The sequence below is a fragment of the Nicotiana tomentosiformis genome, chromosome 4 (assembly GCF_000390325.3).
Source record: "Nicotiana tomentosiformis chromosome 4, ASM39032v3, whole genome shotgun sequence".
NCBI lineage: Eukaryota > Viridiplantae > Streptophyta > Magnoliopsida > Solanales > Solanaceae > Nicotiana > Nicotiana tomentosiformis.
The window spans coordinates 123,826,247-123,853,780 of record NC_090815.1 but is presented as its reverse complement, the minus strand read 5'-3'; the positions used below and the strand labels follow the sequence as shown (position 1 = coordinate 123,853,780).

At 36.9% G+C, this 27,534-nt stretch overlaps 2 protein-coding genes and 1 pseudogene across 2 annotated transcripts; all 3 read right to left on the bottom strand.

The window, feature by feature from the left end:
• Positions 1 to 2,634, bottom strand: LOC104100097 (protein NRT1/ PTR FAMILY 4.5-like). The gene is made up of 5 exons (XM_009607266.4): positions 2,490 to 2,634; positions 2,310 to 2,388; positions 1,698 to 1,915; positions 1,020 to 1,591; positions 1 to 944 (listed from the first exon to the last, which is right to left on the bottom strand). Exons 1-5 carry the CDS (start codon positions 2,490 to 2,492, stop codon positions 68 to 70), a joined length of 1,749 nt encoding a protein of 582 aa, XP_009605561.1. The 5' UTR covers positions 2,493 to 2,634; the 3' UTR covers positions 1 to 67.
• A 1,266-nt stretch (positions 2,635 to 3,900) lies between these two features.
• LOC104100096 (protein NRT1/ PTR FAMILY 4.5-like) lies at positions 3,901 to 7,279 on the bottom strand. The gene is made up of 5 exons (XM_009607265.4): positions 6,583 to 7,279; positions 6,400 to 6,478; positions 5,963 to 6,180; positions 5,177 to 5,748; positions 3,901 to 5,083 (listed from the first exon to the last, which is right to left on the bottom strand). Exons 1-5 carry the CDS (start codon positions 6,583 to 6,585, stop codon positions 4,207 to 4,209), a joined length of 1,749 nt encoding a protein of 582 aa, XP_009605560.1. The 5' UTR covers positions 6,586 to 7,279; the 3' UTR covers positions 3,901 to 4,206.
• Positions 7,280 to 26,340: 19,061 nt separating this feature from the next.
• Positions 26,341 to 27,492, bottom strand: LOC104100095 (uncharacterized; annotated as a pseudogene).
• Positions 27,493 to 27,534: the final 42 nt, after the last annotated feature.

The window sequence follows — 27,534 nt, the reverse complement described above, 5'->3', positions numbered from 1 at the left end:
TAGGGAAATAAGTACATTGTTATTATATTATATAATTTAGGTCAAACACGATAAGGAAGAATATTTCTTAAACGATACATGTTTCCATTTTCCCCTTGGCCTTCTTGTCAGAGGTAGCATCTTCTGGATTCAGTTCTAGCTTCTTATACTTATACCAAGATGCACACAGTAAATAAAACCCAAAGTTCAGCACACTGACTCCTGCTAGCAACCAATAGAAGTAGTCGAGCTTGTCTCTGTTCAAGTTGTTATTAGCTAACCAGCCACCACTCACCTTGTTAATTACACTCACCACCAATGAGCTTGTGAAGTACCCAAATGCCAGAGAAGACCAAGAAATGGCCATACTCAGTGATTTCATGCCTGATGTGCTCTCTGCATAAAAGAAATCAAGCAACCCCACCAATGTAAATATTTCAGCTGTTGCAAATATTACATATTGGTATCCGAGCCAGAACACACTCATAGGTAATGGACTGGCTGAATCAACCATGTTTTGCTCAATGGCAACTGATTTCCTGTGACTTTCTACAACTGCAGCTACTACCATAGAAACCGCTGTAAGTACTAGTCCAACACCTATACGTTGGAGTTGTCGAATCCCAGAAGGGATCCCTGTAAATTTTCTTGCTATTGGAATGAAAATTCGATCATAGACTGGGATCAGGAAGAGTTGGAACAATTGTGGAATTATAGGTATTGAAGGCCCTGGGATTTCAAAGTTTCGGATTTTTCTGTTCATTGTTAGACTTTGTTGAATAGTGAAGGTCTGGAGTTGAGCCATACAAGTGTTCATGAAGACAGTGCTCAATATTATTGGGAGCATTCGGACTACAATCTTTGTTTCTTCAACTTGTGAGATGGTACAGAGGCTCCATTGTCCATGTGCACTTGATGTAGATGCTTCTTGTTTGGTCCTCAGTATGGCTGCCCTGTCCAAAAATCTGTACATATTGTGGGAATTTGGTTAGCTGAAGTAATATGTCAACCAAAAGATCAGAAAAAGAGATGTTAAGTACTTGAATTGATCAGTCCTTTGAAGAATCTCAGTTTCATTTTCAGGTTCTCTACTCTTGATCTGATATAAATCTTCTTTGTTTTGTGGTAGTGGGAGATTTCTGTTTGTAAAAGCTGCAACAAAAACCTGCGCGATACGCATAAGAGGGCTTCCTTTAGGAATGTTGTTTCTATAAAATGGTTTTCCCATGGTTAAGAGCAGGATTGCTAAACCAACTGCTACACAGCAGACACCAAAAGACCAATCCCATCCTTGGCTATCACTTATCCAGACAAAAAATGTAACACCAAGCATTGCTCCAACGGTGATGCAGAACAGTAGCCAATTGAAGTAACTTGATAATTTTGCAACCCCTTTGGGATCCTTTTCATCAAATTGATCAGCACCCAAAGATGGCAAAGCTGCTTTAACTCCACTGTTTCCGAGTGCTATTAGATAAATGCCTCCATACAAGATTGCCAATTGGCCTGTATCTGCAGATTCACATTGATTGCTTAGGCTTAAGGGTACATTCTTGCAGGGAAATGGTCTCAGTTGGCTGAAATGTGCTTGAACAGCTAGAAGTGCATATCCCTAACAAATGAAAGAATGATCAAAAGTCAAATCTTGTTTCTGCATAGACATTTGAATAATCTGTTTTTGTTTTCTTGCTTAGTCAAGATGTTAGAAATGAAAGTACCAAGACTTGAATGCTGCCAAAGAGAACACAAGTCTTGAATCTGGAGAAGTAAGTATCTGAGAGAAAGGCTCCAAATAGTGAGAGCAAGAATGCAGTTCCCATGAAGTTTGTGACAGTAGTGGCAGATTTTATCAAGCTGAAGTTCATATAACCATAGAAGTAAGTCACCAGGCTCACACCATTTGAAATAAAAGCCATGGTATCAATCCCTGCCACAGCTGCATGATATGAAGCCAAAATATCAAAACCCAGAAATTCGGATATAATTGTTTTGTAAAAGAAAGATGTGCGGCCATCCCCATGCACGCCCAAGACCGGACATCTGGAGCATGGACAATACTCTAATACCATATTAAGAAAATGGACTTTGGGTTTAATTCAACATAAGAAACTAGCTCATCAGGTGAGGTGAGAATTAGCCAAAACCATATTAGGAGACGGACACCTTATCTTAGATCCTGTGAAGGTATGACTTTGTTCTCCCTCCTACATGTATTTGCCTGCCACTATGAGGAGGGATTATACTTTTCCTTAAAAGAATACTGGTCATTGCTAAAGGTATCACAAATTTCCAAGACCTGTCACAATTAGATACTTGAAAGATATGCTTACCATACACAAAAAGAGTTGCTCTAGTTCCCCCCTTGCTTGGTAGTTGCTTTGGTTCAGTCTGGGTATCTCTGCAAATTCCCTGCAACATGCAACAAATAACAAATGAAACTATTTAGCCAAAGATGCAGTTCAAAAGGAGAAGCATTCTATTCGTAAGACACAATTGCAAAGGCAACTTGCCATTTCGATTGTTGCTTCTGTTTTGCAAGCCAAACGTAAGACTTGCAAGCTCAAATGATATTGCTCCTCTCTTATATAGGGAATGGACGTAAATTATCTTTTCTCACAAAGTAACAAATTATTTCCGTGAGAAGGAATCAGATAATCCTGAGAGTGTTTTTGTTATCTGTCTGTCATAAATAAAGTACTACTGATAATGTTAATATTACATCTTCTGACTTTGATAAGAGTGAGTTGCTCTAGTGGTGAGTACTCTTCACTTCCAACCAAGAGGTTGTGAGTTCAAGTCACCCCAAGAGCAAGGTGGGGAGTTCTTGGCGGGAGGGAGCCGAGGGTCTATCGGAAACAACCTCTCTAACCCAGGGTACTAGTAGTTGTGCGTACACACTATCCTCCCTAGATCCTAAGTTGTTGTTGTACATCTTGTGACTTTATAACTTGACAAGTTGGCCTAAACTCGTACGGAAAATCACATTAATTATTTGGTTGGTTTTATAATGCCATCACTCAAAGCGACGTTCGTAAGAAGTAGTACTAGATACTAATATTTTAAACAAACGTTGGAGTTTAGAGCTTGCCTAAGATAGTCAAGTTCTGAAAATTAGGTAACCTTAACTTTTATTCGTTTATGATCTCAAGATGTAACTTAATTTTTTCATACAAATCATTGTAATATAACTTATTTTTTTAATAACTATGGTATCAAAGATCTGTTTACGCGCATTTCGATTAATTTCATGCGGTATCGACTATGCCGGAAATAAAGGTTGTGTTCTGCAGACTGCAGTAGGAGTATTCATAAAATTTATTGAGTGTAAGAGCAATGATTTTATAACTTATAGTATTGTGGGCAATTAGTGGACAATAATGTGACTAATCTTTTCGGATCATCTTTTTCTTGGGGCCCAAAGCGTGCTTCCAATGTAATTTTTCTATGATAAGCGACATTGACAAAAAGAGAAATCAATAAGAAGGATTTTTATATTATTGTAAGGAGGATTTTGATATTATTGTCCTTAGTTATGGGGTAGGCAGATGATATCATAAGCTTTTGGAGTTTCCACTAATTCCTGGTACATCTGTAGTTCTGTGGTTTTCTAGCAATTTCATGTTCAGAAACTAATAAAATATTAGATTGCTTATTGTGGAGTATCCATAAGCCATTTATGACTTCTCAATTGATTCTGGTTAACAATACCTGTCATTTCTTTGTTTTCTTTTCCCATTTGAGTCTTTTGTATTCAAAGGAGAGTATGATCCAACGACCAGCCTTGCTCAGAAACGGATTCAGAATTTAAATATTTTTACTGTTGAACTGATTGCACTTTTGAAATTATAGATTCAAAATTTAATATTTATTAACAATTTAGTAATTTTCACATATGCTTTAATCTCTGTCGCAAATAACAGGTGGCGAAACTAGAAAATATTTCAAGGGTGTTCAAACTTGTACAAGAAAAATAAAAATTATGGAGAGTGAAGCTCTAACCCGCGCCCATGAGGCCCTCTTGACCACCCTTTGCCACTGAGCTATGAATCTTCATTGTTGCAAGGGTGTTCAATATGTATTACATGCATGTAAATAAATTTTTTTACCTATATACACAGTGTTAATTTTCCGACATTTTCCGACGACCCTTGCTATACTGTAGCTTCGCCCCTGCATATGGAACCTTTGATAAGTAACATAATATAGTACATTATTTTGTAGTAATTCCTAAACTATGCTCATCTCAATCTTCCCCGTGGCCTCCTTACTAAGGACAACATCTTCTGGATTCACATCTACCTTCTTGTATTTATACCAGGAAGCACAAAGTAAATAAAACCCGAAATTGAGCACACTCAATCCTGCTAACAACCAGTAAAAGTAATCAAGCTTGTCTTTGTTCAAGTTGTTATTATCCAACCAGCCACCACTTACTTTGTTCACTATACTTACCACCACTGAACTTGTGTAGTATCCAATTGCCAGTGAAGACCAAGAAATTGCAGTACTTAGCGCTTTCATGCTTGATGAGCTCTCTGAATAGAAGAAATCCATCAATCCCACAAATGTAAACATATCAGCCAAACCAAAGATTGCATATTGATAGCCTAGCCAAAAGACACTCATTGGCAATGGAGTGGCGGTTTCAACCATGCTGTGCTTAATAGCAACTGTTTTCCGGTGTTTTTCTACAATTGCAGCTACTACCATTGACACAGCTGAAAGTACTAGGCCAGCACCTATACGTTGCAGCTGTCGTATCCCTGTTGGAATCCCTGTGAATTTTCTTGCTATTGGAATGAAAACGCGTTCATATATAGGAATCAAGATAATCATAAATAGTAGTGGAATTGCTGGAATTGAAGCCCCTGGAACTTCAAATTTGTGGATTTTTCTGTTCATTGTTGTGCTTTGTTGGATAGTGAAAGTTTGGAGCTGAGCCAAACAAGTGTTCATGAAAACAGTACTCAATATAATTGGGAGCATTCTGACTACAATTTTGGTCTCTTCAACTTGTGTTACTGTACAAAGTTTCCATGGTCCATGTGCACTTGATGTGGATGTGTTCTGGTCAGTCCTCATTATCGTTGCTCGGTCCAAAAACCTGCAAATATTTCAGGGCTTATCATTTATGCTATATATCATATATCAACTATGAACATAATATGAAAGACTATTGTAAAATGTCTTAACATACTTGAATTGGTCAGTTTTTCGAAGAATCTCTGCATCGTTTCTAGCTTCTTTATCATGAATCTCATGTAACTCATGTTCATTCTCTGGCAAAGGGAGATTTCTGTTTCTAAGTGCTACAAAAAACACCTGCATAATACGCGTAAGGGGGCTTCCATTTGAGACATTGTTTCTGTACAATGATTTCCCCATGGTTAGGAACAGAATTGCCAATCCTACTACAATACTGCAGACAGCAAACGACCAATCCCATCCCTGATTCTCACCAATCCAAACTATAAATGTGACACCAAACAGCGCGCCAGTGGTGAGGAAGAACATAAGCCAATTGAAGTAGCTTGATAGTTTAGCAGCCTCTTTAGGGTCCTTCTCATCATATTGATCAGCTCCCAAAGGCGGTGCAGCTGCTTTAACTCCACCGGTCCCAATTGCAACTAGATAAAGTCCCACGTATAAGATTGCCAATTGGCCTTTATTTGCAGACTGACATTGATTCAGTTGGATCAAGAGTACATCTTTACAAGGAAAGGGTCTTAGTTGCCTGAAATGTGCTTGCACTGCTAGAAGTGCATACCCCTGAGAGTTGAAAGCGTGCACTTTAGCATTCGTTTGACTTAGCTCATTAAAAGTAGCTGATAAGCAGCAAGTGCGGAAAAACACTTTTAGGTGCTGAAGTTGCTTGTATATATAAGCAGTTACGTGATTGAATAGAAGTGTTGAAGCTGAAGAGGGGGAGGGGGGGGAGGGGGAACTAGTTATTCTTAAACCAAACATGGAGAAATTATCTTACAACAACTTCAAAACAGCCAAATAGAACACAAGTCTTGAATCTGGACAAGTAAGTGTCTGAAAGGAAGGCTCCAAATAATGCAAGCATGAATGCTGTTCCCATGAAGTTTGTAACAGCAGTGGCTGATTTTGTTATGCTGAAGTTCATAAATCCATAAAAGTAAGTCACCAAGCTCACACCAGTTGCGAAGAAAGCCATGACATCGATCCCCGCCATAGCTGCATGGTTAAAAGAACACAATATTATTAAGAAGAATTAACCAATAACCGCCCACCTAATCTCATAAACTAAAAATAGCCGCAAGATGTATAATATATATATAATTCACGTATAATATATGTATAACTGTGTATAATCTATGTATACTGGCTAAAAAAAGTAAACAATAAATTTGGCCAGCTATTTGTGTAACAATCCCAGAGTAACAAAATATTTACCATATACAAATAAAGTTGCTCTATTTCCCCCTAGCCTTGGTGGTTGTTTGGGTTCAATGTTGACATCTCTGCACATTCTCTGCATATAATTAACACAAAAAAAACTAATTAGCCATAAATGCCATACATGATTTTGAGTCATTGAAACATTTTTCTTTTAGACATATTCTTAGTGGACCTTACCATTTTGATGCTGGAGTTGTCCTTCAACAGCCAAAATGTGAAATGTATATTTTTAGCTTGAAAGGTTCTATGATGTGCTTGAGTATATTGGAATCATAACCCTGCCTTTATATAATGAGTGAATAGACATAACCTTTCACATAGGGACAAGAAAAGATAAAAGGAATCAAATTGCATCTGCACATTTGAATTACATAATCAGAGGATCTTTTTGTTCCATATGATTAAACCCTTCCTATTATGATAAATAAACTAAAAAAAGTAAGTGTTATACTCTGACTTTATTCGTTGACATAAGCATGTGCAGATGACTTGATGCCTAATATTTTGAAAAACTTCGACTGCTGAAAATGAGATTCAATTATTTGGTCTCCAGTTTCTGTATGTCAAGAACCACTCAAAACAAACACCTTAATCACAAAGAGTAATACTCATAATTAGTGAAAACAAGGCAGTACATTCCAATTACTTACAACAACAAAATTTCTTCTTCATCTGCAACATGGAGTTAATTAAGCAGATGGTTGTAATATTTTAGCTCCAAAACAGTGATGTTTTTTGGACATCTCCATTTTATTGTTCTCATTTGGTCAAATGGTATCTTAACCTGAGCAAAGAGACAATAAGTATCAGACTAGTATTTGGTCCAATTTGCTCCAAATTTGTTATTTCTGCCGCTTTCTTGAAGCTGATCAAAATAAACTTGTTAAAACCTTAAGTATGCTTTATCTCCACATTGTTAATCCCTTATAATAATTGATTTGAAATGGAATTCAAGTCAGTGTAAGCAAATTATTAGAATGTCAACTGGGCTCTGATGCTGAATTGCAACTTATATAGTACTAGAATAACTCTTGTACTAATCTCTCAAAAAACTTTCATGGGGGAATTCTGTTAACTTTATAAGAAATGAGCCAAAGAATGTCAAAAATGAAAAAATAAAAAAAGAAATTTGGTGATAGTTAGCAGTATATTTCCGGCTTTGGCTTCTTTTAAAGGCATAAACTCTTGAAGGTCCACTGGAATATCCAAGAAGTTCAACTTGATTACATTTTTATAGTAAACATCAAAAGTTGACCAGCAGCTTATATATACTACTTCCGTTCACTTTTACTTGACACGTTTTGACTTTTCACGCCCCTTAAAAAATAATAAATGAAGTGCATAATTTACCATGATACTCATATTAATTGATGCTTATTTTATTGGATTTGAGAAAATGATTTGAAATGAGTAATAAATTATGTGGGTATAGCATTTAAAAAAAAATTTATTTTTTTATATGCGTAAAGTGACAAGTAAAAGTGAAAATCTATTTTTAGTATACATATGCCAAGTAAAAGTGAACGGATGGAGTACATATTAAGCTAAAGTGTTAGACAGAAACGTCTAAACTAAAAACAGAAGTATCAAATAGTTTGGTAAAACAGATGAATCAAAGTCGTCAGTTATTTTCTGTTTTCCTGATAATGAATGCCGTTTTGGCTCATTATAGTTGTTCCCAATCGCTATTATATTGTTGTCAACTTCGATAAAGAATTATTTATAACTTAATTATGAAGTACTTTTAAGTTTTAACATCAAGTAAAAAACCAGAGGAACATCGATCGGGTCGACCACCTCTAAACAAGTTTGGATAGATGAAAACGAACATCAAAGACTCTCGATGAGTTGGCTCATAACATAATAATATCGAAATGAGAATTGATCAATATGAACTTCGTGGTAGGTCTACCTTGCACTTATTGAAAGCTGGATTAGATTTGAGTAATTGTAGACCGACTTACAAAGTGAGCACACTTCTTATTGGTCATGACGACCAACAAAAAAGCTCAATATGCACGGTTTTAATTTATATGAAGGAAAATAGTTTTGCTGCATGGGATACGTACATGCAACTATATATTATCTCAGACGGAGGTGCTCAATTTACCGCGAATTAACGACTTAACTAGCAAGAGGATTAAGCAAGTTCCCTAGGAACAATTATAATTGAAGCTGTATCTTCCCTCGTATGCAGCGGCGGACCCAGAATTTTGTGCAAGCGGGTTCAATATTAGAAGTATATAAATTTAGTCGTAAAATAGTAGTTGTCAAGTGGGTTCAAATAAAATATTTATGCAAAATTTAAACAGCTTTAATCCTAATTTATACATATACACAGTATTATTTTTTTGTGAAAGGTTCAGTTGAACCCGCTAGCCACCACTTGGGTCCGCCACTGCTTGTAAGGAGTAACATGAATTGCTGATCAGCAACAAAGGCTATCTCGTATATATGCTAGTTGCTACGGTCATTGTTACATTTTTTCCTTTGCTTCATTGTCCTCGAGTATATTTGAATTATCTAATTCAACAACATTCTACACTATCAATAGCAAAGACGACTAATTTTACTCAACACATCAGAGTCCATTTCTCATAAGGTTACTAAACTAATGAAAATTATTTGTGAAAGTCACTTTACTTTGTTTTGTAATTGGAAAGTCGTTATATTTTGTACGTTGTAACTCAAAAGTCACTAAGCGTTTTTAGAACATACTAGTTTTAGAGTACGCGCGTTGCGCGTGCATCTCATATTAATAAATATAAATTTTATAAAAATTATATATATATATTATTCACAAAAGTGTCTGAATTATTAAATAAAAATTACAAAAAAATCCAAACTGCTGAAGAAAAAGAAAAAAATGAATGTTAATCACATTTATATAACTCAATAGAAGAAGATTGATGGTAGGCTATAATCTCATGTTTTAGTCGATTATTACATTCCAATTTACTGCACTTTAGTTGAGTTTGAGCTTTAATCGCTAGTGTTTTGCACTAATTATGTCTTTTATGCCTTGTAGAAGTGATTCCGAGATATTTAGATGTTATGGAGTGAATTAAAGTGATTTGGAGCTTTGAAATCTGAGTAAAAGCCCAAGAAATTAAGCCGGGATCGTGTTCGGGGATCAACGGATGATAGTGGAAGGAAACAAAGAATCGAGCAGGTATATTACGTAGTGTCTAGTAAAATGCACATAACTTTCGCTCAGGACTCCATTTGGGCTCCACAATATATTATTGAAAAGTTAATTCAAAGGGCTACAATTTTTATGTTTTATGTTTTTTCAAATTCCCAACAAAAAAGGGTGAAAAATTGCGCGACAAGTGCACATCCGCATATTTACCGCACATATGGGGCAGAACAGTGTGAAAAGTGCGCGTTCAAGTGCGCGGGCACACTTCCAGGTGCGCGGCTGCGCACGTCCAACTCCGAAAAAGTATCTTTTTTTGCGTAGGAGAAGGTGTACTTGTTTGGACCTGACCCTACTTGGTATATATACATAGAAAAACGGTATTTTGAGGACTTTTGACATAATTTAGACCTAAGGAAGCTAAGGAGAAGAGGGAGAAGCAAGAGCACCAGGATTTCACCATTCATCCCCACTCAAGACAAGTGTTTGGATGTTTTATGTTTTTCTTTGACTTAAACTTAATTGTGATAAATTTCTCCATATCCATGGAGTAATTCTTCCTTAGGGATTGATGGATTTGGTATTTTGAGAATTGTTTGTGGATATTAACTCTAATTTTATGTATTAAATCGTTTTGGGTGTTTTTATTGTTGCATATATATTCACTTATTTATGTAATCGAAAGAGGCATAATTTATGATGTTCTGCATTATCTTACTGGTTGAATTCATTGATTCTTGTTAGTAATCGAAATAGGCTAGTTGAATTAATATTTAGACCTAGTTAGGAGGATAAGCGAAAGAGGTTCTCCTAAGGATCAATCCACTACGAATTCTTGCATATATTCACCAAGCTTAACTTAGTCCATATCGTAAGGTTGAGACTTAATCGAGAGAGGAGTTTCTACTGAATGCTTGAGCATAATAGAGTGAATTCGAGAGACTCACTTGAACCATAGAAGTGAAGTAACTAGAGTTAATTCCCAAACAAGTATCTTACACCTATCCAATCAACCCCTATTTTCTCCCCTTGATATCTTCTTGCTTACTCTTGTTGTAATTGTCATTAGCCAATAGTTAGACTTTTAGTTAATGTTAGTTTTAATTCACACAAATCTAAATTGTTGATCATCTTGAATAGCAATAAAGCTGTAAACTACGAAAATACTGTTTAACTCCAATCCCTGTGGATATGATATTTTCTATACTATATTCGACTAGCGAACATGATTTTGTGTTATGTTTTTAGCTCGTCAAAGATCTTTGGTTTACAAATATCTTATTATTTGGACTTTCTTTAGGGATAGATTTAGGTTCTCACGCCATCTTTTCTACGTAGATTCGATCATTATCATGATAAAGGGATTATATATGCTAATAAATGGTGTTACTTCCTTTAGCACAATAATGATGGATAATATCAGTAGCCACATATCGACACTATGAGAAACTACGAAACTCTATGACAATACTTTTTAAATTTTTTTAATTAATATTTTCTTAAAAAAGAATAGTTTGAAATAGCTAACATCTCTAACATTATCAACTTTAAATCTTTAAAATTTTAGTAATCTGAAAATAATCTTGAGCTCCTGAGTATGATTTTTGTACAATTTGCTCTAAGTTTTCGTCTCTTGGTATCTTAAAGTGGAACACTTCTAATGTCACCTCGAATATTATTTTTCGGGGTGAAATAACAATTCCTAAAATTATGAATTCTTGTGAAAAATTGACTTATTCGACTTATATAAGTAATCTTACTGGGATGACATTCCTAAATATTAGGAGTTCCTATATAGTTCAAATAAGTAAAAAATTTAATAGTCAAAACTTTTGTTAATTTCAACGTCCTAACTATTAAAAATATCAAGTAAACAATAATTTTATCCAACGTAAAATTTATTTTTAAATGATAAAAAAGTCGATCAATTTCGCGTTGAAGTTTCGAGTTTTTATAATAATCTAGATTGAATAAAGTAGACAAAATTAAAAGAAAAAAGTGAACATTATTTTCCCATATATTTAGTAGTTTTCAATTTTAGTCTCACACTATTTACCGCATAATTAAAATAAATTAATGTAATTTATTGCAAATACTAAATGAAGTAAATTCTTTTTCAAAAAACTACTTATTGATGTTAAAAAATTATTTTGTTGACCATGAATACAATTTGAGTACCATTAGGATGTTCACTTTTTAATTGCTGTATATAACCTACTTCAGACGAGCATCTATAAATTTTGTAATAATGTTCCAAATTGACCTTTTTAAATATTTATTTGAGGTAAAAATTTAATCGATTTTAAAGTCCTAAACTTTAGGTACCTAGTTTAAATAAAGAAAGATATAATAACCAAATTTCAATGAATTTCTAGGTCATAAATATTAGGAAAAGAATTAAATGACTATTTTATCTAGTATGAACTCTATTTTTTAAAGGGTAAAAAAGGCAAACGATATTTTACTAAGGGATTTCGTACTTTTAATATAGTACTAGCCTTAGCGTACGCGCGATGCGCGTATCTCTTATATTAATGAGAATAAATATTTAAAAATAACATAAATTATATTAAAAGACGTGCTTGTATTATAAAATAAAAATTAACAAAAATTACAGGTTCCAAAATGATAAATATTGATCATGTTTAGGGGTTTGATCCGGTCTAGTTAATTTTTCTTCAATTTGATTGATAGGTAAAAGCATCATGCAATTTTACATGAGCACTTGGATACATGCATTTTATGTATACCCTATTTTATATTAGTTATTTCAAAACTTGTATAAACCAACAATCGGTGGCGGATCTACAAGGAGCTTTATGGGGCTTAAGCACAATGACCTTTGACCAGACTTAATAGATTTACATATGTAATTATCAAAATATTAAGATAAATAATAAGTGAGCATCCGTTACTAAAATTTATTTTTTCTCTTCTTTCTAAATATTTATCGACGAGCATTCATTACTTTAAAATCTTGTATTCGCTCACTTTACGAGAGTACTAAAACGTGTACCATTATTCCATTCATAAGGCATCCGAACTCGACAATGGTTAACTGTCCTTATAAATTTTTAGCTCGATCATTATCTTATTCTACCTATGATTTATTTCTAAATAATTTTATTTAAACACAACCAAAACATAAATACGTTATTTTGTATTCTTTTTTTTGTACAAAATGTTGATCAACCTTTTCTCTTGTAAGTTGGATTTCACATTAAAAAATTATTTTAATTATTTCCAAATATTTAAGACTTGAATATTAATAATTCGATTAGACAATAACAGTAGAAAAAATATTTTCAGTGTACTTCTAATTCGAAGTCTTCTATTGTTCAACGAAAAAAGAACATCCTAATTGTTGTTTGAAGTTATTCATGCCCACCTCTTACCTCTGTGTTGTTTTTAATGCTTCCATATATAACTTTCATCAAAACATGATCTATTAGTTACTTTAATTTTGTTAAAACACACACACGTTACTTTATTATTATTTTTTCCATAGAATATATATCCACGAAAAACGAAAAAAATTATAATTATGTTACATATAGATTTCAAATAAGGAAAAGATTTATGTATGGTATAATATCAATTGATTTTAAATTCCTAAAATCTAGGATTTTCTACCTATCTCACATAAGGAAAGATTTAATAACTAAAATTTTGGTCAATTTTAAAGTTTAAAATACTAAAAAATTTAATGTCACGACCCAATTTCCCTTATAAGCCGTGATGGCGCCCAACGTCGCCGCTAGGCAAGCCAACGGTGAATTAGCCATGTATTTATACTTTTTAATAATTTCAAAGTAGTTGATTTTTATTTATTAAATGAGAGAGAAGTGAAAAATTTAATAAAGTAAAACAAAAACTAATGAAGGAGCAAATGCAGTGAAATAAATGCTCAAAAGCCAAAAAGTCTACTAGTATATTTTCAAGACCTGGTGTTACAAGTGTATGAGCAACTAGTAGAATATACAAAACACTAAGCTACTGTCTGAAATAGAGTAGACAGAAATAGAGCTGCGGGTGCTGCAGAACGGCCTCAGAGAGCAGCTCACCACTAAGCCTCGGGGTAACGTGGGTGCGCGCCTGGATGACTGCCAGATGTACCTGCCTCAAATCCTGCACGATTAGTGTAGAAGTGTTGCGTGAGTACGTAAACAACATGTACCAAGTAAGTATCCAGTCTAACCTCGAAGAAGTAGTAACGAGGGGCCGACATCGACACTTACTATGTGCCAATAATAAAATACAGGAATTTTAAATAGGCATGAGATATGCGAATAATAATAATAACACATTAGCAAGCAATGAATGAATGATTCTTTAACTGATAGTAAATCCCAAAAATCTTCAACTAACACATACTAATTCCAGATAAAATTCGGGCCAATAAATGAGTTATAACTCCTCAATTAATAAAAATAATATCAAGTGTATTCGGGCTCCAAGCATTTAACACGCACGATTTATGCCGAGGTCGTACAGCCCGATCCAAAATAATGTATACATTGCCAAGGGTCGAGCGACACGAACCATAGATGCATCTATTATACTGCTGAGGCGTTTGGGCCGCTCCACAAGAAGAGAGAATACTTTATGAACATCCGATTTAAAAGCTGTTACAAGCCTAATTCACAAGGAAACACAATTTTTATTAACGGTTAAGTAATCCGTCAAAACTTAAAGTAAGTGAAATTCGGTCTTTACGAATCCTGTACTAAGTTTCAATATAATTTAGGCACTTAAATTAACAAGTAGAGTGCAAACAATACAAGTATTTCATGATTTGAGTCCTAAAACTACCCGGACTTAAGCATGATTAGTAGCTACGCACGGACTCTCGTCACCTCGTGTGTGCGTATCCCCTCACAATTAGAAGCAAATAGTAATTTAAAACACCTATGGGGTAATTCCCTATTACAAGGTTAGGCATGAGACTTACCTCGTCTCAAAACTCACTTTCCGGCCCACAAATTCACTCTAAGGCCTCAACTTGGTACCGAACAATCTGAAGCTACCCAAATATTATATAAATTAATAAATATACATTCAAAAGTTAATAATTTAGCTATTAGAGTAATTACCCAACCCAAATTGGAAGATTCCTAAAATTTACCCCCAGGCTCACGTGCCCGAATTTCGGAAATTTTTGAAGATAATAGCTACCCATAACCTCACGAACTCAAATATATAATTTTTATTCAATTCCATAATCATTTTCGTGGTTAAATCTCATTTTTATCCAAAACCTAGATTTTTTTAACTAAACCCATAATTTTTACAATTTTACATGTTAAAATCTACAAACACCCTATGTATTTAACTTACATTGGGTAGAAATTACTTACCTTCAATAGCTAGGTAAAAACCCTTCTTAAAAGAGCTCAAACATCGCCCAAGAGATGAAAGAAATGAGCCAAAATAGCCTAAGCTCCGACTTAAATGCACCTCACTGCCTCCCAGCGATTTTCGCACCTGCGATGCCGCACCTGCGGAAAATCCATCGCAGGTGAGGTACTCTCCTAGCTTGGCCAAGTCCGTTTCTGCGGAGAAGCATGCACTCTTGTGCTTTTGCTCCTGTAGAGCTGGCCTGCATCTGCGCACGCGCGCCTGCGGAAGATCGTCGCTCATGCGAACCCAGGCCTTCTTGGCCTAGCCCGTACCTGCAACCATCTCTCACGCACCTGTGAGCTTGCCGATGCAGGAAGCCCTCTACTTCTGCGACCACTGGGCAACTTGCTCTAGGCTGCTTCTACGGTCGATGGTCCACTTCCGCGAGGTTGCACCTACAACCAATACCTCGCAGGTGCGAACGTACCAGAACTGGGGCACCAGCAGCTCCCCCAAGTCAAATTCCGAGTTCGATTCCAATCCGTTTCGTATCCGGGATGCCTTTGCCTCCGCCAAATTGCTACTGCCCCTTCACATGTTATATGATCAAATTGCCTTCAGAGTCTCTAATAATACCTCCAACCCCCATAACCCCTTCCCCATTCCGACTTTCATTAGTATTTATTTTCACCCAATTGGAGAGGTTTCGTCCACTTAACAATAAAGTATTCAATATTATGGGAGAGTGAAGGAACTTGATCACAAATGCCAAACAAGTGCCCACACCACTCCTTGCTACAATGATGTTGTAACAACCTAGCCGGTCGTTCTGAGTATTACAATCCCGTTCCCTCATTTACTACTCAATTTGTACTTTACAACTATTATGTGACTTGCCGGGGTAATTAGTTTGGGTCAGGTGAGGTCTTGGAATGAATGGGAACACTTAGTTCCAAAGTTTAAAACATAAGTTGAAAATATTGGCTGGATGTCGACCTATGTGTAAACGACCCCGGAATAAAGTTTTGATGATTACAATAGCCCCGTATGGTAATTTTGGACTTAGGAATGTATCCGAAAAATTATTTGGAAGTCCGTAGTTAAATTAGGCTTGAAATGGCTAAAATAAAAATTTAAGTTTGGAAGTTTGACCGGGGAGTTGACTTTTTGATATCGGAGTCGGAATCCAGTTTTGAAAATTTTCATAGCTCCGTTACGTCATTTATGACTTGTGTGAAAAGTTTGAGATCAATCGGAATTGAATTGATAAGTTTCGGCATCGAATGTAGAAGTTGGAATTCATTAGTTTTCGTTAAGCTTGAATTGGGGTGTGATTTGTGATTTTAGCATTGTCTGAGGTGATTTGAGGTTTTGACTAAGTTCGTATGATGTTTTAGGACTTGTTTGTGTATTTGGTTGAGGTCCCGGGGGCTTCGGGTGAGTTCAGATGGTTAACGGATCAAAATTTGGACTTAAACAGCTGTTGGAATTTTCTGATGCCTCTATGTAGTTTCCTTCATCGCGTTCGCGAAGAGGAACTGAGGGACTGGCAATATTTGCTCTTCGCGTACACGAAGAGGAAGACGCGTTCGCGAAGAAGGTTTGGTGGCAGTGGAACATTAAAGCTTCGTGTTCGCGAAGGGTAGCACGCATTCGCGATGGCCAAGCTTGGTAAAGCATCGCGTTCATGAGGCTGCCTTCGCGTTCGCGAAGAAGAAATTTGGGCAGCACAAAAATGTGCTTCGCGAACGCGAGGGAGCTGTCGCGTTCGCGAAGAAGAAACGCCTAGACAGAAACTTTAAGTTCTGAAAATTGGACTTCGTTCCATTTTCTATTTTTGACAAATTAGAGCTCGGAAAGAGGCAATTTTCAAGAAAAATAATAGGGTAAGTGTTCTTAACTCAATATTGGTTAAATTACCGAATCCATGATTGTTTTTAACATTTAATGGGTGAATTAAGTTGGAAAATTTAGAAAACCATCTTGGTTTAATTTGAAGATTTGAGGGTCGAGTTGATGTCGAAATTTGGTAAAATTTGTATGGTTGGACTCGTGGTTGAATGAGAGTTCATATTTTGTAACTTTTGTCGGGTTCCAAGACGTGGGTGGCCCACGGGCGATTTTTGAGTTAAAATTCGGATTTTGTTGGAAAATTAGTATTTTCATATGAAATTAATTCCAATAATTGGTATTGACTGAATCAAATTAATTGTGACCAGATTCGAGGCGTTCGGAGGCCGATTCGCGAGGTAAGGGTATAGCAGAGTAAAGATTTACACGGTTGAGGTAAGTAACACTTCTAAACTTGGTTCTGAGAGTATGAATCCCCGAATTTGGTATTATATAAAGTGTTTGGAGGTGATGCACATGATAGGCGACGAGCGTGTTGACGTGCACCATAGAAATTGTGACTTGAATAAATTCTGTGAAGTTGTAAAAATTAAAGAACCATGTTATTATCCAAATATTCTCCACGTGTTAGGAAATTATGCTGAGACTCATATTAAAGATCATGATTAGGCTACGTGCCAATGTTTTGGGACCCACAAGGTCGTATTGCTATTGAATATAATTGTTTTTAAAATGCATATTTCTTGCTAAGTCATATTCATCCATTGTAAGGATATTTATGGGACCGGGGCTGCCCGCCTGCAGCAGGCCATATTGACTTTATGTATATTATTATTATTATATGGAACGGGACTGCCCGCATGCAGTAGGCCTTATAGGCTTTATTATTATACGGATCGGAACTGCCCGCCTGTAGTAGGCCATATCAGCTTTATATTACGCTTGGGCTGAAGGAGCCCTTCCGGAGTCTGTACACACCCCCATTGAGCGTAGATGACTATATATTCGGGACGGACTTCCTAGGACATGGACTTGCCTTGTCTCTCTTTCTTTCAATTATTGTACCGTTCTATAATTTCAGACAGTATTTTATCAGTCAGACTTTGTATTCATATTAGATGCTCATGTACTCAGTGACACCGGATTTTGGGAGTGTTTATATCTGTATTTGTCAGATTTCTTCCGCTGAATTTAAATATTATGTTTTCAAATTTAGAAGATATGATGGTTTATTAAGATTGTCGTCTTGCCTAGTATTGAGATAGGCGCCATCACGACAGGTGAGATTTTGGGTCGTGACAAGTTGGTATCAGAGCCTAGGTTACATAGGTCTCACGAGTCGTGAGCAAGTGTCTAGTACAGTCTTGCGGATCGGTATGATGACGTCCATACTTATCTTCGAGAGTCTACAGGGCATTTTAGGATAAACTTCCCATCTTTCTATCCTTATCATGCGGAATTGATTCACCTTGAAATATAACTCTTTGAATTCCTTCCACGCATTTGTGTGCGCATGTGAGCGCTCGGTATCAGCTGTGCACTGCTGACTTATGAATCATGAACGAGGTTCGAGATGAGTATTCTATGTTTTGGTGATGGGCCAGTTTGGAGGCCTTGAGGCCAGGGTTAGACCGCAGCTTAAGCTCAATAGCTTTAGTTGTAACTTGTACATTTGGACTCATATGTCCGGTAATATCCCTACGAGTAGAATTTGTGGCTCGATGATCGGTGGAATGGCTTTGTGATGAGTATGATATTGACTGCGGGATGTGTTAAGATGATTTAAATGTGACGAGAAGTGTTTTCTTGAAATGTAAAAAGGGCCATTGGGTGCTTGATTTTCATTTTGATGTGACGTACAGTCTCGAGTATGAATATTTTGAAGGACCTTTCATGTTGTTAAATTTTGGGACAAATTAAATTCTCATGTCTTGTTAATGATTTTGGACTCAGAAAGATTAAGTGATTGCATAGTAATTGTGACTACGAAAGGGTATAACAAGATGCCAATTTGAGGCTAAGCAGGTGGGTTATCCCCTGCGGAGTAATCTACGTAGGTGTGTTCCTTATAATGTTGACTGGAGAGTTTCTTTTCTTCCAGCGGGGAGTATGTGTTTAGATTTGAATTTGAATCTGGTTGAGAAAGTTGACTTGAGTGTCAAGAGAATGAATGCGAGCTTAGTGGATGATTGATGTATTTTTATGGTTGGCGTTGCATGAGCTTGAGAAGAATTTTTGTTAAACTGATTGCGGTATTATGGCAGTAATAAAGTATGGGTATTGTGAGTTATCGAGTGTTTTAATCTATGGCTTTGAGCCAAGTGGGGGAGTCTGCTATTGACAATTTAATTTATTGTTATATGTTAAATTTTAGTTTTGGTCTGAGGCATACTTGTGGATTAGTTATGACTTGCAGAGGTTGAGATCGAGGATGACTCGAGTAATGAAATTCCTAAATACGGGTTATATTGCGCTTTATGAGTATATAAAAATCATGGGATGAGTGAGTTGTTATTTGTGAATGATGTAGTGCGCACGGAGTATGAATTTGATCTGTGGGGTTAAGGCAGGGTTACCTCTTTGAGTGTTGTTGTGCTAATGGGGGCACGTGTCTTTCAACCCATTTGGGTGGTGCAATTTAGATTTGAGCAAAGTGGGTGACTCCCGAGAAGGTTCTAATGGGTTCGAGATTTATATATAGTAATCGAGAATTTTTCCGGATTTGTGTATGGATAGAATCTGAGATTTACATTTAATGGTGTCGGACTTGAGGTAATTCTGTATGACTATGGATTATATATTTTAGTATAAGAAAGGTAAGAAGAACAATTTTAAATTCACATAAGGTATTTTGAGAGTGAGTGTTACGGTTGTGGTATTTATGGAGGTTCTTAAGAAGAATACAATGGCTTATGGGCCTTAAGGCGGTGTGGTTTTATGTTAGGATATCTTGTAGTGAGCTTTGGGTAAGGATCGTGGAATTATGACCGGGAGAAGTGTCAACTTGAGGGTAATTCAGAAGAAAATCGGAGAAAATAGGACGACTAGGTAGTAGGGTGGACCAGTATGGTATGATCAGTTCTCTGGGTACCTATGAAGTGGTGAGGCTCTACGGATATTTTAGTGGAAATATTCTTAGGTTGGTGACCTGCGGGCTTGGTCGAGTTAGAGGAATTCAGTTCTGATAGCTTAGTTATGTGCAAATGGATTTCAAAGTGTCCTTGATGGTTTCTACCATGGTTCGAACCAGATATTTTCTACCAGTGTGGGGGGCATGTTGTGTATTGTGATTTCCTCTTGGATGAGAGCAAATAGAAGGTTTCTAACTAACCAGGTATGTAATTTGCTGGTGACTCAGAGTTTATAATGAGATTCTCGTGCTTTTCACATGATTACATGATAGATGCGGTGCGTTGTGCAGGATTAAAATTTACATGTACAAGGTGGCAATTCGATATTGAAGAGAAGGTCCCGAATTTTGGACAACATGGTCAGTTTCAGATATTTAGCTGAATGTTATATATGCTCGGTAATTCCTGAGAAGGGTGCGCATTTCAGAAGGCGCATTGTGTTTTGACTTACGGATGTTCATTGGTATTGCAGTATTCACCTAGTCGATAGACTGCTGATATTCAAATTATTATTATGTGGCACGGAAGAATTATGAAAGTATTCCTAGTGGGATGATCGTACATGAAAGATGTGATAGTCATTCGAGTGCTGGAGCTATGATCAGTTACGGTGGTTCATGTGTTCTATGAATTTGGGGGACTGGGAGTTCTCAGAAGCAAATTATTTCAGAGTTGCGGCATGTTTGAGGTGAGTATTTTATTTAAACTCAGTGGAGGCACTAATTGCGTTAATTATTTGTGATAGCTGCGCGCTACGAGTGCGTACATATGTGAGGTTTGAGCCATGTGCAGGTATCAGGGCAAGTATTCATACTTGGAAGAATGCTTAGGCAAAGATATGCCTAGAGTTGACTGTTAAGCGTAAAGTTATAACGTTTCTCGTATTCGTACCTTTGTCGAGAACTATCTGGGCTACACTTGAGGTTACAAAGAGGCTAATTCCTCAAATAAATTGGGTAGTTACTATTTCTGCGTTAACTTGCTGATTTGAGTTGTGATAGCACACTTTGAACATGCCTATTCTATGGCGTGTTATTTATACCAGTCCAGGAGCATGTGAATTTTATTTCATTTATCATATACATGTGTACTTATTTAATTGCTCCTGCATTATATGCTTGGACTGTATTCCTGTGACTATGCCGGGCGATTGATATTATAAGCACGTGAGTTATCCGTGCGGGTTCAGACATTTATGTTATTGGCACGTGAGTTGTCTGTGCGGGTCCAGATATTGATACTATAGCACGTGAGTTATCCGTACGGTTGATGTTAATGTGAGCTCTAGAAGAGCTAGTTACCGTTGTTAGAGTCGTGTATCTTGGTTTTACTATATATGATGAGCTTACAGCATTGCAGTTATGGTGGTACTTGTTGAACTTGCAATACGGTTCTCTTCTTTGAGACATTTTCCATTTTTGGGTACACGAATTGCGCAGTTGTGGCTTGAGTTATATTGGTGTGGCATGTCTGTGTGATAGTTGTGTTTAATAATATATGGTCATTGGACCTATAATGGGTACTATCAGATTTGATTACGGTATATTTGGGAGGATGACACTGAAAGTCGGCTTAGAAAGTGATTATGGTTCTGGTTGGGGCGAGAGAGCTCCATGACTTGTTGATCTGATAAGGGGTTATGAGATTCCATGTGTTTCTTTTATTATCAGCAATGTACGAAGGTTTGGAACAAGGTTTGGCTTGATATGGGGTTTAATACTAGTACCGAGTTAGTTTGGAGTAGTTACTGTGATCGGGAATGGTGTTGCGAGCATGCGAGTTGTGTAGTATATTATGTGATTATATCTGGGGTTATGGTTATGGCTTGATAAAGCTTGTTCAAACTCATATAGTAAATAGATGTGAGATTCATGTCTTGAAAAGAAATTCTGAATGTTGGAAATTGAATTCCAAGGTTTATAGGCTAAGGTTAAATTATTGACTTTCAATTATGTTGTGTTGTCAGGCCTATACAAAATAGGGTAACGTGGGATCACCCCCGGATATGTGAATGGTAGGGTGGAACAGTGATTAAAGGCTTAGGAACAACTCTTGGCACGTTCGAGAATGAACGTATGTTTAAGTGGGGGAGAATGTAACAACCTGGTCGGTCGTTTTGAGTATTACAACCCCATTCCCCCATTTATTGCTCAATTTGTGCTTTACAACTGTTATATGACTTGCAGGGGTAATTGGTTCGGGTCCGGTGAGGTCTTGGAATGAATGGGAACACTTAGTTCCAAAGTTTAAAACTTAAGTTAAATAGGTTGGCTGGATGCTGACCTATGTATAAACAACCCCGGAATAAAGTTTTGATGATTCTAATAGCTCCGTATGGTGATTTTGGACTTAGGAGCGTGTCCGGAAAATTATTTGGAAGTCCGTAGTTAAATTAGGCTTGAAATGACTAAAATAGAAATTTAAGTTTGAAAATTTGACTGGGGAGTTGACTTTTTGATATCGGAGTCGGAATGCAGTTCTGAAATTTTTTATAGCTCCGTTATGTCATTTATGACTTGTGTGCAAAATTTGAGGTCAATCGGAATTGTATTGATAGGTTTCGGCATCGAATGTAGAAGTTGGAATTCGTTATTTTTCGTTAAGCTTGAATTGGGGTGTGATTTGTGATTTTAGTGTTGTTTGATGTGATTTGAGGTTTCGACTAAGTTCGTATGATGTTTTAGGACTTATTGTGTATTTGGTTGAGGTCCCGGGGGCCTCGGGTGAGTTTCGGATGGTTAATGGATCAAAATTTGGACTTAAACAGCTGTTGGAATTTTCTGATGCCTGTATCTGGTTTCCTTCATCGCGTTCGCGAGAGGCGTCTCGCGTTTGCGAAGAGGAACTGACGGGCTGGCAATATTTGCTCTTCGCGTTCGCGAAGAGGAAGACGCGTTCGGGAAGGGCTGTCAGGATGTGCATCGCGAACGCGAGAAGCAGTGGAACATTAAAGCTTCGCATTCGCGAAGAGTATCTCGCATTCGCGATAGCCAAGCTTGGTAAAGCATCGCGTTCACGAGGCTGCCTTTGTATTCGCGAAGAAGAAATTCGGGCAGCACAAAAATGTGCTTCGCGAACGCGAGGGAGCTGTCGCGTTCGCGAAGAAGAAACGCCTGGACAAAAACTTTAAGTTCTGAAAATGAGACTTTGTTTCATTTTCCATTTTTGACAAATTGGAGCTCGGGAAGAGGCGGTTTTCAAGGAAAACAACGGGGTAAGTGTTCCTAAATCAATATTGGTTAAATTACTCGAATCCATGGTTATTTGTAACATTTAATTAGTGAATTAAGTTGGAAAGTTTTGAAAACCCTCTTAGTTTAATTTGAAGATTTGAGGGTCGAGTTGATGTCGGAATTTGATAAAATTTGTATGGTTGGACTCGTGGTTGAATAGGCATTCATATTTTGTAAATTTTGTCGGGTTCCGAGACATGGGCTCCACGGAAGATTTTGAGTTAAAATTCAGATTTTGTTGGAAAATTAGTATTTTCATATGGAATTAATTTCAATAATTGGTATTGACGGAATCAAATTAATTGTGACTAGATTCGAGGCGTTCGGAGGCCGATTCGTAAGGCAAGGGTATAGTAGAGTAAAGAATAACATGGTTGAGGTAAGTAACACTTCTAAACTTGGTTCTGAGGGTATGAATCCCCGAATTTGGTGTTATATAAATTGTTTGGAGGTGACGCACACGATAAGCGACGAGCGTGTGGACGTGCACCATAGAAATTGTGACTTGAATAAATTCTGTGAAGTTGTAAAAATTAAAGAACCATGTTATTATCCTAATATTCTCCACGTGTTAGGAAATTGAGTTGAGAATCGTATTAAAGATCATGATTAGGCTACTTGCCCATATTTTGGGACCCACAAGGTCGTTTTGATGTTGAATATAATTGTTTTTAAAATGCATATTTCTTGCTAAGTCATGTTCATCCATTGTAAGGATATTTTTGGGATCGCGGCTGCCCGTCTGCAGCAGGCCATATTGGCTTTATGTATATTATTATTATATGGAACGGGACTGCCCGCCTGCAGTAGGCCTTATAGGCTTTATTATTAGACGGGTCGGTACTGCCCGCCTACAGTAGGCCATATCGGCTTTATATCACGCTTGGGCTGAAGGAGCCCCTCCGGAGTATGTACACACCCCTAGTGAGTGTAGATGACTATATATTCGGGACGGACTTTCCAGGGCATGGACTTGCCTTACTTATTTATATTGTGATGAATTTCTCTGGACATGGATCTTATCCGTATCATTTGTATTTGGGGATAAATTACCCTAGGATTGGATTGGCCTTATACGGTACTGAGTGACTGACTGTCAATCGATGTGTGTGTATATATATATACGGGGGATGGAATATCCTTGGGCTGTATTGGCTATAAACAGTACCGAGTGACCGAATGATTAGTGACCAGTAGTACATGAGGTCTTTCCACTGAGATGTCATATTCTTCATATCATGCAGTATTGATCTATTTTGCTTGTACTGAGTTTAATTTTGCTTGTACTGAGTTTAACTGTTGAACTTGAAAGCAAGTGTACATTTCTGTACCGTTATTTATATATACTGGACTGTACCTACAGAGCTCATCACTACTTTCAGTCCAGATGTTAGTCTTGTTACTTATTGAGTTGGTTGTACTTATACTACACTCTGCACCTCGTGTGCAGATATAGGTGCTTTCGAATACGACGACTGTTAGATCTCAGAGTGCTATCAGTTGGAGACTATTAAGGTAGCTGCCTGGCGTCCGCTGACCTTGACTCTTTTTCCTTCAGTTATTATACTGTTCTATACTTTCAGACAGTGTTTTATCAGTCAGACTTTGTATTAATATTAGATGCTCATGTACTCAGTGACACCGAGTTTTGACACTGTTTATATCTGTATTTGTGAGATTTCTTCAGCTGAATTTAAATATTATATTTTTAAATTTAGAAGATATGATGGTTTGTTGAGATTGTTGGCTTGCTTAGTATTGAGATAGGTGCCATCACGACAGGTGAGATTTTGGGTTGTGACAGATGTTCAGATATGGACCATCTTAAATGGTTCAAAATTTGATACTTTACTCTAGCCCTTGAAATTCTAGTATCTCCATACCTTGATGCACATATTGCCTTCAATATTTTCCAACAAATTACAATAGGAGTTATTCTCAGCAATTCTTGATGTAAAATATTTTTGGGCTTAATTGACTACCGTAAACATACCTTTGATAGAGATAGCTTTCCACATGATATTCAAAGGAGTTCCAAATGTATTCCACAAGTCCCTTGTAAGTCCACCAGCCATAAATGTATGTTGAATTGTTTCACCTTATGAAACTCTACAACAACAACAATTAGAAACATAGTTCAGTCTAAATTTGATCAAAACATCATCAAAAGACAATGTCTTCTTCAACGATTCCCAGGAAAAAAAGAACATCTTAAAGGGAAGATATTTGTGCCATACTCTGTGCAATAAAGCTATTGCATCTTGTATCTGTTTGACTAGGCCCCAGGTTAAAGCTGTAAAGAAAGTTCCATTGGGAGATGGCATCCAGATAGGTGAATCAGAAAAATTTGAATCACCAATACGAATACTCAAAATATGCTTTGTTAGAATGCAATTGGTCAAACTGTTATTTGCCATCAACAATAATATCTCTTACAGGTTGTCCTCTTGGTGTGTTCTCATAGGAGATAATCTGAACTATCACCCTCATACCTGTTCAATTATCCTACCAAAAGCTTGAGTTGCCAGCATTAATCTTCCAAAATAAGTTCTCCTCAACTTTTTCCTTTATTTGAAGCATTTTTTGCCAACAATGTGATTTTCCAGTCTTCCAAACCTTCTCGACTTCATGTGCTAACCTACAATATTTAGTGTAGAGGAAATTGGACCATAGGTTGTCGCAAGTCCTAAATCTCCACCATTTTTTCATAGCTAGAGCATCACCGAAATCCTTCAAATATATGAACCCAATGCCTCCTTCTTCAGTTGGAAAATACATCTTAGACCAAGAGCTCTAATGAAAATTCTGCTTGCCCTCTGAAGTACCCCAAAAGAGTTAAATTTAAAAGTGAAAAAGAATATTAGCAGCGTTGAAGTGGAAGAAAATGAAAAGGAGGGAGTAGAGCAGCTGATCCTGAGTTGGTCCCTTAGAGCCAACATCAATCAAGCCAAGAACAATTTAAATTGAATGAGGAGAAAACACCAGGTCATATCCTTTTGGAGAAAACATGCTTAGCGTGCATGAAACAAACGTCCGTTTGGGTGGTGATCGATTCCCCCATAGGCCATATCCATATTTTGATCTTGGAAGACTCAGATGAGTGAGTCCCATGTTGGGTTTATGACATCACACATGATCTCAAAATCGAAATCTTTGAAAAAATTTATATAGAAATTACTGATACTTAACATGTGGGGGTTTTGAATTTGAATTGATTCCGATAAAACCCGTACGGAGAAAATGATGAATAAAAGGCGTAATATATTGACATCCCCTTAAAGTTGTCCACACTTTTCACTTACACACTTTATCTTACGTCTGTTCTATTTAAACACTTTATAGGCCTTTACTGTGTCATTTAGACACAATGTGCTTACATGGCAAGGCAAGTGTTTCTCACATTTTTCAAGCGTGTGAAACCATCCCAAAAAACAAACTCTACATATTTCTTGCCAGCAAACAAATAACTTCTGCCGGAAAATTTTCAGATGAACTTCTCTTTTAATTTTTCAGTATCGTTCACGCGATTATTACCGTATACTTCTTCAGATCTGGGTATACTACTACCACCACTTTTAAATCTGGCCACCACCATAAGCTTCTCATTTTTCTTCTCATTTTTAGATCTGATTGCTGCAATTCTGGCCAGAAGTTTCAACACCGGCAGGTGCTTCTCAGCGGCTACCTTTTTTAGGTTGAGAAAAACAGAAAAACAATTTTTTATTGGTAAAGAAAGAGAGAGCGGTTATAATTTATTAGTCAGGAAGCTTAGAAGCTTCTAAATCTGCAACTTGTTTGATCAAATTCCAGTTATTGTCATCAAGAGCCATTTGAATCGGCGACGACCAAGTCATCAACGATTGCCAGCATAATTTTCTCATTCCCAAACTCCTGTCGGTCAACGGGGTCATTGTGGTCACAATCGAATTTCTCGAAGATGGAATCATAGAGGCGGATGAGTTCCTCCGGCGAGGCTGCGTCGACGCCAAAGTGAGCCTCTATGAGGCGGAGAGACTCAAACGCTTCGCGAAGTTCGGATCGGGATAAAACGCTGTCCTTGTTGAGGTCCAAATCGGTGAATCCTTTATCGATTGCCTTTGCAAAAGCTGCTTCATCGTTCAGGAAGTCTCAAACTGTTGATCCGTCTATGATCACCACTCCCATTTTGCGTGTGTTCAGCTTCACATTTTTCTTTTCCTTTTTTCAAAAGTTTTTCTTAATTCCACTTGTTCCTATTTTATTCGTCGATCTGGCGTGTGAATTACACGCAACTGCTGGGTTTGGCTGCTTTTGGCTGCCTGTTAATTTTGTGTCTAAATGACATAGTAAAGACCTACTTAAAGTGTTTAAATGAAATACACTTAAAATAGATTGTGTAAGCGTGTGAACAAATTTGAAGGCCTCTATGTATTACGCCTAAAGAAAATGCATGATC